The sequence below is a fragment of the Dufourea novaeangliae genome, unplaced genomic scaffold, assembly GCF_001272555.1.
Source record: "Dufourea novaeangliae isolate 0120121106 unplaced genomic scaffold, ASM127255v1 scaffold142, whole genome shotgun sequence".
Lineage (NCBI taxonomy): Eukaryota > Metazoa > Arthropoda > Insecta > Hymenoptera > Halictidae > Dufourea > Dufourea novaeangliae.
In genome coordinates, this window is record NW_015374026.1 from 22,247 (window position 1) to 32,679 (window position 10,433).

The 10,433-nt window shown below is 35.4% G+C and overlaps 3 protein-coding genes across 3 annotated transcripts; 1 reads left to right on the plus strand and 2 right to left on the minus strand.

Moving 5' to 3' along the window:
* Positions 1-908: 908 nt before the first annotated feature.
* LOC107189371 (ADP-ribosylation factor-like protein 16) lies at positions 909-1,515 on the plus strand. Its single transcript, XM_015577888.1, has 2 exons — positions 909-1,115; positions 1,195-1,515. Exons 1-2 carry the CDS (start codon positions 909-911, stop codon positions 1,513-1,515), a joined length of 528 nt encoding a protein of 175 aa, XP_015433374.1.
* Positions 1,516-2,317: 802 nt separating this feature from the next.
* On the minus strand, positions 2,318-6,532 carry LOC107189386 (DNA damage-binding protein 1). The gene is made up of 5 exons (XM_015577906.1): positions 6,408-6,532; positions 6,187-6,335; positions 2,991-5,737; positions 2,481-2,877; positions 2,318-2,401 (listed from the first exon to the last, which is right to left on the minus strand). Exons 1-5 carry the CDS (start codon positions 6,475-6,477, stop codon positions 2,318-2,320), a joined length of 3,447 nt encoding a protein of 1,148 aa, XP_015433392.1. The 5' UTR covers positions 6,478-6,532.
* Positions 6,533-8,223: 1,691 nt separating this feature from the next.
* LOC107189284 (uncharacterized protein DDB_G0271670-like) lies at positions 8,224-10,433 on the minus strand. Its single transcript, XM_015577778.1, has 2 exons — positions 9,987-10,433; positions 8,224-9,546 (listed from the first exon to the last, which is right to left on the minus strand). Exons 1-2 carry the CDS (start codon positions 10,218-10,220, stop codon positions 8,224-8,226), a joined length of 1,557 nt encoding a protein of 518 aa, XP_015433264.1. The 5' UTR covers positions 10,221-10,433.

A 10,433-nucleotide genomic window follows, 5' to 3' on the forward strand; every position in this document is an offset into this window, starting at 1 on the left:
TATACAATGATACGTTAAATATTTGAGCATATTCGTTCAACTTTCTTTGTAATTGTGACCTAATTCCGAATTAAATGATTCTTAAGTGGAAAATATTTCTTAATTGTTAATACTCTTTTTCAGTTTGTTAAAAAAGAATGATGTATTTCTACCAATGTTGTAAGTGAGATATCTTAAAATGTGATTGCGATGAAATGTATATGTTAAGATGATTTCTCTACCTTATAAATTACATGAACTGTACAATTTTAAGAAAACGATATCAGATGTAGACGAATTGTGCATGATTCCGTGTTTTCTTGGGTGGTTTACCTCTATAACATATACCATTGCATCCAATACACATTGTACTTATGAAGTTATACAATCATTTATATGCAAACCAATGATCATACTGAGTTGTAGTTTGTATAAGTTCATTGTGTATCTAGTATTTGTTACGTGTAACAATAAAACATTGTTCCCACATCTGTAACAAAATTTGTAGCATTTATTCTCAGAAACGTATTTTCTATGTAAATTAGTGATAGCAATGTACACAATTTTTAATGTTTGTATATTAAATTGTACGAAAGCGTTACGGACAGTTTTATGAAGAACCCATACCGTAAATTGTTATAATTTGTTTTAATTAAAGTATATACAAAAATTATGTTTTATGTCATTTACTTTCTTATGTTTCAACTTATAAATTTCTTACAACCGGTGATTCATTATTATTCAAACCATCTTTGTGTTTTTCTAATAATGAAATAAATACTACTCAATATTGGGGGAGTATTAAATAAATGATTATGTGTGTTCCCTAGAGAAACGTATTTGTTAAATCAATAAATCCTGTACGCATGAACGTAGGATTGAATTGATCGCATAAAAATCTAAAAATTCCCGAATCAATTACAAAAAAAATGTGCCTCTGTCTTGGTCCTGCGAAATCTGGCAAAACCTTTTTAATGAAACGTTTACAAGGAGATGATGTGGACGACGCAACGCATACTGTGTCTACTAATGGCATAAATCTTTTTATAATAAAAAATTGCACCGGTGAATTTGATATGATTGTTAAAGAAATTGGTGGCAATATGGCACTAATATGGAAGCATTACTTTGATAAGGTAAATATAAACGGTAATTACTGTAATAAAAAGTGAATTAACTTTTCATACGCCCAGTAACAATTTTTCGAATTATTAGATACGGAAACTTATTTACGTGGTGGACGCGAGCAATTTGTGTCAAATAAGTGCGGCGGGAGTACTACTCTATTCTTTATTAGTTGAACCCAGGTTGCGAACTGTAAAAATTGCATTAACTCTCAATAAAATGGATCTTTCTTATCGACAAATGCGTAATGAAGCCTTACTCATGCTTCAATATTCGCGTCTACAAAAAGAAGTTACACAACAACTCACCATATTCGAGACCAGTGGTATGACTGGTCAAGGTATAGAAGAACTAAGAAACTGGTTATTCGATCCGGCCACGTTAAAAGCTGCAATAGACGCAAATAAATAGAACTGTCATGAAAATGGACACTTCCTTTCATATATTATGTATTTCTTACACTTAAATGTTACAAACATACAGGCATTCTATGGATTACATTTCTTTTTTCTTCAATTAACGCCACTTTAAAATAACTTTGTTGCCAATCGTTTGTCGCATTATTACGTTTATCACGCTCGAGCATAGAAATACTGTCAAACGAGAAATTAGATACTTAGTACTGAGCGTGATGAGTTGTAGCTTAGTGATTTGATGCTTAATCTGACGAGACTTGATTAACTTATACACGCCTTGACGTAATATTTCCGAACCGTTCAAGACAGAAAAGGCAATTACTATTGACAAAGAAGTTTTGTATTTAGTTAAAATAAGTACTATTACTCGATTATTACTCAGTACCATAAAAAGAAGTTCGTTATGCGAGTATGAGTTCAGAAACATTTGTAGAAGAAACGGATGAGAGATTCGTACGAACAATGCATTCTTAATGCAAGCTCAGATACCTTTTTGACCAACTTCCACGTACACATGTACAGGCAATTGAAAGAAATTATCATGTAAATGTAATATGAATTAAGATACAAGAGCACAGAGGTATACGTCAATGAAAAACAATCTTTCATAGAAAAAAGAAAATAAACAAATATACCTTCCAGCTTTCTTGTACTATCAGCTATCAGTGATAAATAGGTAAGCTGTATATACATTTTTCACTTGTTTCCCAAATATTTAAGAGTTTCCTTATCAACTTATTTATCTGTAGACTTCTCAAAATATAATAAACTATACAAATCAGCCATATGTAAATTTTTTAATGTATTCTTGTAAGGTCTTCTACTATTTTTACAAGATCATCTACCGTTGCTTCTTTCTTCATACCGTTACCATCGTCGATCTGCAAAAAAGAGCCAAAAATAGATTAGAAGTACAATAGAATATATCTACACGCACACTGGACAAACAAAACGATTTACCATAAGACCCATCGCAACTTCTGCCATTTTATCAGGGCTCAAGTCAAGAAAACTTTCAATTAAATCTCCATCGATAAAACCTTCGCACTGTTCTATTTTCAATTCGGTATTAAAACTTCTCCAAAAGTTGTGTTCTATTTTACCAACGCTCTTTATGGCGCTGGTTAATCTGTCCTCGAGGCTTCGTAAGAATTCATAAAATGTGAATGGAATTTGTGTAACTAAACCGATTGCCCCGCTAACAGTTCCAAATAACACACAGCCCTGTGTGGGTGTACTTGATTCACCCAAGTTCTGCATCACTAACGACCCATGTCGGAACACATTAACCATATCACCTAAATGAAATTGTCCAACCTCCTGCATTTGTTGTCTCTCATCTTCCGAAGTCGCGGCACTAAAAAAAAATACGTTTTGAGTACTGTACAGTGCAGACTACTTAAAGGAAAAGGGAAAAGGAAAAAAGAAAAAAAAAGACAAACAAACTATATATGAATTTTTAAACTTTACCTATCCTTCTGACAGACAAACAGATTAAAGCAATTTTCAGCACCCAAGAAAGTGTCATCGTCTAAAATTTCAATAGCAGTCATCCAGTTCGGATTGTAATCCCTTGCTATTTCTTCAAAGCTACCTTCCATCGTTTTATATTGTAGTAACGTAAGAGATCTCATGAGATCTCCAACGAGAACGAAGTCACCTTTCGTTTTCAAGTAGAGTGCAATGATATTGTTGAAATGGCTGCACTCCAACCTAAGCTCTTTTTCCGCGGTCCACTCGAATAAACGAACAGTGCTGTTAATACTGGCAAGAAGTTTTCCATTGAATTCAACCAAAGAATAACATGAACCTTTGATCTCCTTTTCAGCTACTTGTATGAGCTTTCCATCGTTCCAATGATACAAAAGTATTCTGCCCATTTTTGGCTCTGTCTCATCCGGATTAATGAGCGCAGTCCCAACCACATAATAGGATGTGGGATCCTCGCCCAATTTGGTAGATATCAACGATAACGCGTACTCGGCGGGCATTAACATATGTGCATGTAAAACTTCAAAAGTATGCTGGTCTATGATGAGTAAATTATGTACCTCAATTTCTTGGCCGATTTCACTAGCTGTATGCCCTGTAGGCTTATTATGAGACGCGATCAGACTAGTGCTAGATGTGGAAGTTGCTTGTGTAGACGTAGAAGCTGCCTGAGTAGACGCAGAAGGTCTTACAATACCGACACCGCTGCTATCTTGGATATCGACCCGCATTGTTATTACTCCGAACGTTTGGGAGCTTTCTTGATAAGCAATTCGTCTGGGCGATTCACCGAGAGGTACGGTTCGAATATGCAACTTTTGTATTTCGTCGATTGTTCCTATTGTCACGGTACTGTCGGTCGCTAACGCTAAACTGTCGGGATACGACTCTGCGTTTAATGAGCACATATGATTTACTTCCTTTAAGTTAACATTGCTGAATACAAGTTTATGATTCGACGAATAAATTACGGTCGGTCTGTCAGAGCATGCAAAGACATTTGTGGTGGATAGTGATCTAAAAGTCCTTAGAACCGTTGGTTGTGTGCCTAACGTAACTTTCTTTTTATCCGAAAGTATACCACTCTGTTTGTGTAAGGTGAAGTAATACATGCTACCGTCACCAAGGGCACAGAGAAGATACGTGTTACCCTCGAAACACGTCATTAAAATAGATCTGGGTATGATTTCACCTCCGAGCAATTCTTTATTGATTTCTTCTAAAGCAGGCAACGTTAATATGCGAACAGAAATGTCTGTCCACAATCCTACTGCGGCTATCTTTGCGTCGGTATGACCATCCAATGGAGAGATATCTAGACAAGCTACCTCGTACTGCAAACTGGCAAAACCTTTTGGTACAATCTGTCCGTCTATAATTTCCATGTAAAACAAATCGTTACCAGTAGCGCAAAGTACTTGTGTTCCATTGCAAGCAACAACACTGATTGTTCTTTTGTTATCCGGTTCCCATTCCGAAACAACGGTTTTCGTTTCGTGTGAAATCAATCTGGCGGATATCGGTGTTATCTGGACAAATAAATCATTCGTAACATTTCCGGTATGGAAAGTCTGTTCGTCGGCAACAAAGCCTGGGATATCTGTTTCCTCGACTTCCTCTCCGTTTAACGTTAAGATTCTAGTTTGTCCGACAAAAGACAGGACTAAGGTATTGTCGAAATTACCGCCACCAACTTTTAACGCCCACATACCTTTGATACCTGGTAAATCTATGCTTGCATGTTCTTCGATACCAATCCCATTTCTGATGATCCTAAGTGAACCCTCTTTAAAAGCTCCAGAGCATGTAACCATCTGTCCTTGACCTTGTCTTTCGAGATCGACCACAGCCATGTCAACGATCGGTGCCAAGTTAATAAAAGTTTCCATTGGTACACAATACGAACCGTTCTCGTCCGCTTTTGTGATTAATTTGATTAATTGCGAATCGCCAAGACGGCTGCCAACAAATATTACACCATTGTCCAAGTAAGTAATACATTCCGGTATACTGATTTCTCCTAAAAGTTCAACCTTCAAATCTTTCACTACTACTGTACCGTCCGTTTTCTTTTCTTGTTCTAAGAACAACATGAATAAATGTCCAGCCATATCTCCTAATAAATATCTAAGTCCTTGGTTATCAACCTTAGCATAGCATGTGATTGTACTCTGTTTAATGATTGGAGGCACAACAGCAACATATGTGGTCCCATTGTGGTACAGTATACTCTCTTGGCCTATGATTATAGCACCACAGATAGGAGAAGGAATAGGAATGACTATCATAGCCTCGCGTTCTACATTGTCCTGTCGCCATGGCATTTTAACGAATTCCTTATCTCTCAATGAAATTTCATGTGTCTTAACATGTCTGCCATTAATATCTTGATGGATTAGAATTAAAGTAGGATTAACACATCCATGAAGAAAATTTACATCTTGCACTTGCTGTTCATCCATACGTATGGATGATGCTTTCAATTCTGGATTATCCTTGTCAAGTGGTATAATTTTGAAAAGGCCATCGTACAATCGAAGTCCGATTACACGTGCTTTAGGATCAATTACAGCTTTAATTCCTGTTTCAGAAGCTTTGCCAATACGGTCTGCCACATTTCCATGAGCCTTTGTTATAATCTCTATATCTTCTCCTTCTCCAATACATTCCAGAATCATAGCATTATAGCGTGTGGTTAATAGGAACAACAGATCTTTCTTCTCATTCTATAGGAACAATAAAATTTGTTAACTGTATGTTAGTTTATTATGTCATAGTTTAGAATCAGAAATTTTTACTTCAATACTTTCATGCATTATCATTTTATATGTTTATAACATTTTTTAACATTTATGACATTGGATTTTATGTATTTTTATATCGTTTTTAAAAAACGATATAATAAAAAGTTTAATCAGAACCCCTTAGAATAAAAACTGTTAACAGAGTAAATTGTTTGATTACAGTTGCAGAAATTATTCCAGGAAAATCTACATTTTTGTAAATGTCCTGGATCTAAACACCACATATAACAATAGCGATAATTTAAATTAAAGTTCTACATAAAAAGTATTGCAAATGACTATTCAATATAATAAATAAATACCAGTGAATTTTATCAGAAAAATCCAATGATTCCTAACAGTCATAAGTAAGGATGCTAGTATAACCTTACCGGTGGTCTGAAAAACTTAACGACTGCGATTTTCCCATAAATTCCAACATCTTTCAGTGGCCTCAAACCTTCCGGAGTGACCAGATAAATTTCTAGTCGAACATTCTTCGCCAGGATTAAATTCAAATCCGTTGGCGAAGTGAAATTACCTTGATTAGTAAAAATAAAATAATCGTTTATTATCGTATAATCATTGTGCTCGATGAAACGTTTTTACTCACCGGTGACACACGCGGTGACAGCCGTTGGCTTATGTGCCGTCACAACATAATGATGAGACATTGCTTTCATACTATTCTGTCCGACAACAACTTTTATGTATTCGTTAACAATTTAATAGAAAAGTAGAAAGTATACACACGACCAAACGTTGGCCTTGCGTGCCTTTTCAATTTGACGTGCCATGAAGTTGGCAACGTTTCATAGGACACTAAGCCCGATTCACACAGCACAAGTATTTCAAGGTGTTCCTACTTTAGGCTGTGCAAGTTGCAAGCGTTGCAACTGCTTGAAACGAATTTTAGGGGAACGAAATAAAGGAGCGTCGATTCGCCCGATTCGCCTTTCCAATTGCTTCCAACCCGATGGTCGTAATTGGTAGTATCGTCGTATGCGCCAGTATGCGCAGCCAAACATACGTCGTACGTTCGTACGGATCTACGAATTTTCGACTTTATATCAACCTACGGTACATATTTTGAATAAATATTATATCGTTATTACATTTTAACGTTTTCTATAATAGTTTTTTTTGTTTTATGTATGTATTTGTTTATTTCATGTATGAATATTAGGATGTAAAATGATTCTTGCTGAAGCCGATGACACAGCATATGGGTCACGTAAAGCTGAGTCGTAAATATTACCGATTATTCTTGTAAAAATACGTCGGTCACAAATGTGTTAATGCACGAATCGTTGAAGAATATGATTTATCCTTTTAACTGCTCAACATGTTTTTTTCGTAAATTTAACTTCAATTAAACGAAATTGAACAAAGCTTCTTTAGAACTCAAAAGTTACGTGTTAGCGTTTCCACATCTAAAGATTCAATATCTTTTTATTTAATTATGAACAAACAACAAGTTACCTTTTCCTATTGAATTATGTTTTCTGAAGTTCCAATAATTCCATATTAGGTAAACACTATGTTATATGTCAAAAATGTTTTTATTAACTTCAAGAATGTTGTTTTAATTTTAAAAGAACCATACTTTGGCAATTTCACAATGAAACATATTCACATGGTACAAGACTTTTAAATGCAGTTTGTTTCTTTTTTATTATATTTTAGAGGAATAATCATAACAAAAAAAGACTAATTTTGGTAAAAATGTAAAATGTGAAATATCTTAATACATTGTATACTCAGACCATAAACTAATACCTAATCTTACATTACAAATTTTTACAATTGTACAATGCTTATAACATAAATTATATAAGTATAATTATTACATTGTATCTTTTATTGTGTCTAGATAGATACTTTATGATTCATTAGCTGATGGTCTGTATAACACAAAATTTATATATTCAGTATTCTGAAATGGCAGTTCAGAAGGAATGGGATGTTAAAAAGTGATTAGTTCAACTGCATTGTAATTAGTACCAAATGAAGCAAGACAAAATAATATTATACAATATGTACTACAAATATGCAACATTTTTGCAATTTCATTAAGCGAGTAACAACATAGCCTGCACAGACATAAATTTTGGTCTTCCATAAGATCGGGTATGTACTTCGTACTTGATTACATGTTTCTTTTTACACACAAAGAATCTCAAAAGATACGTGGAAAGTAAATTATAAGAGTGCAAAGAATATAATTGTCTAAGATTGTATAACTATAACTGATGTGAGAAAGAGGGATCACTTGTTGCTTAAATGCAACTACATTAATTTAAACCAGTCTTGTTAGATTGGTAGGATTAAAAAAAATATGCAAGACCAATGACATATTCAACATGACTTGCACGTTGATCTTTGAAACATTGAATAGACTTTTTAATATAAAAACAGCTCATTATAATTTATGGGGAGGAATCGGAAAGATCATAAGTATCACAAATATAAAACTGTTTTACATGATCATCTGAACGATCAACTTGAGTTACAGATTCGTTAGAACTCTCATACGAGATACTACTACTACTACTACTGCTGCTACTACTACTACTATCAATAGACACTGAATTATTTGTCCTGCTTTTACCTTCCTCCACTAAATTACTCTTCTCTAATCTAAGCCCATTGTCTGCAAGTCCTGAACTCTTATATGAGGTAGTACTACTACTACTACCATCAGTAGACACTGAATTATTTGTCCTGCTTTTACCTTCCTCCACTGAATTACTCTTCTCTAATCTAAGCTCATTGTCTGCAAGCCCTGTACTTTCATATGAGGTGGTGGTGGTACTACTACTATGAGTAGCCACTGAATTATTTGTCCTGCTTTTACCTCCCTCTGCTGAATTATTCTTTTCTAATCTAAACCCATTATCCACAGGTTCTGAGGAGTTAGAACTCGAAAAGTTGCAGTCGCATCTGCTTTTATTCCCATTACTTGTACTATCACTATCGCTTTCGCTATCAACACTTGAAACCGGACTGCCGTGTCTTTGAGCCCTCAACGAATCATTCTCTCGTTTCAGCTGTTCATTTTGTTGCGTCAGATCGTCAATTCGTTGTTGGCAGATTTTTAATTTTTTTGTCGACTCCGAATCTGTACTACTACTTTGGCTCTCTAAGTCTCGTTCTTCCGACTGGTGAAAATTTTTCCCACGTAACCGTTTTGTCAGTAAATCGACTTTGGCCTCCAATTGAATGTATTCTTGTATCAGTTCTGATTTACTTAATGTACTCAACCTTTCTGCGTGAAGAGTTTCATACGCTGTTGAGAATTCCTTTGTCAAAAATTCTTCTTCGTTTTCCGGCGATGAGTAAAAGTAATCCTCGTCTGAATCTACACTGAAACTTGAGTCTCTAGTACGAGTTTGAGCTGATGGTTTCTGAAATGTAGCAGGAATTTCAGAAGAAACAGCTTTCGAGAGTTTCTGGTCAAGGTCTGGAAGATCACTGTGATCATTCATAAGAAATTGTGTAGTATTATATGGTGCTGGTGGTTGTCTACCAGTTTTTGCTAATCGATCTCTGGATCTATATCTTAGTTGCTGCTGATAGGATAACTGTTGTTTTGAATACGGCTTTAGTTTTCTATGCTTAGGTTTACCTCTGCGAGTCTTTCTCTTTTTAGCTGCAATATCATTTCCATCTTCATGATGACATCCCTCTTGATCTCCGCTGCCACTCCCACTCTCAAATATTCCGACATTGTTTATCACTGATTTAATATACTAAAACATAAAAAAAAGTATGTCAATTTTTAATATTCAATCCATTTAAAGCTGTTGAATAATAAACATTTTGTGTGCACGAACATTTAAATAATACGATTAGGGAAATAATACCAATTTATTACTATTATATTAATATTTACTACTGTGACATAACACCAATAATATTTCTTTACTCAATATAACAAATCGAACGACAATAAAATAAAGTAAAAAGTAGGCAACGATGGAGTTCAGTGAATAACGAACGTTGTTATTAAATCTAACCCGATTGTGTAATTATTCACCATGGTCGATCTGGTGTAAAATAATGCTTCAAATAATCAGATTAAAAACAAAATCGTGTGACTAAATGCAAGAGAGTTTAAATTTGAAATTGTTACGTGATGTATCCGTTCTTGATAAGCATTTTCGAATACGGAAACTGGTGGTGGTCTTACAGTTGTTTTGTTGATGTAGGTGCCCTCGTTGATGTTTTCGCCAGTAGAGTGCGATTCCTGTTCTGAGGCTGGCAACGATGACGCCGCAGGCGTCGGCTCTGCTTTTACGCCCTTCACGTCACGTAGCCCGTCGATGCCGCCAGACACTTTCTCTATCGACGTCTTGTCATTCTGAATCTCCATGTTTGTGATATTATCTAAAATCTGGCGATTTACAGTGGTACAAGCACACATTACCGTATTAAAAAACACTGCCTCGTCCAACGATATTCATCCGCTCCCATTCCACGAACCGTACGCCTTTACCGCAAACAGCGACTGAATCGCCATGTTTGATTTGTCCGTGATTCCGGAGCGATAGCGAAGCGCGACGTGCTAACGTTTTAGAGGAGTAGGGAGATTTGCCCGTGGAGTGGGGCAAAACGTATTTGTCCCCACCGTGCCTCC

Bases quoted from the DNA above. Each gene is read 5' to 3' on its own strand.
- LOC107189371 (XM_015577888.1), top strand. From the start codon at position 909: ATGTGCCTCTGTCTTGGTCCTGCGAAATCTGGCAAAACCTTTTTAATG. The intron at 1,116-1,194 runs GTAAATATAAAC...TCGAATTATTAG, and splicing joins GGAAGCATTACTTTGATAAG to ATACGGAAACTTATTTACGT.
- LOC107189284 (XM_015577778.1), bottom strand. From the start codon at position 10,220: ATGTGTGCTTGTACCACTGTAAATCGCCAGATTTTAGATAATATCACA. The intron at 9,547-9,986 runs GTAAGACCACCA...TTTATGTTTTAG, and splicing joins CCTACATCAACAAAACAACT to TATATTAAATCAGTGATAAA.
- LOC107189386 (XM_015577906.1), bottom strand. From the start codon at position 6,477: ATGAAAGCAATGTCTCATCATTATGTTGTGACGGCACATAAGCCAACG. The intron at 2,878-2,990 runs GTAAAGTTTAAA...ATTTTTTTTTAG, and splicing joins TTTGTCTGTCAGAAGGATAG to TGCCGCGACTTCGGAAGATG. The intron at 2,402-2,480 runs GTAAATCGTTTT...TCTTTTTTGCAG, and splicing joins AAGTTGCGATGGGTCTTATG to ATCGACGATGGTAACGGTAT.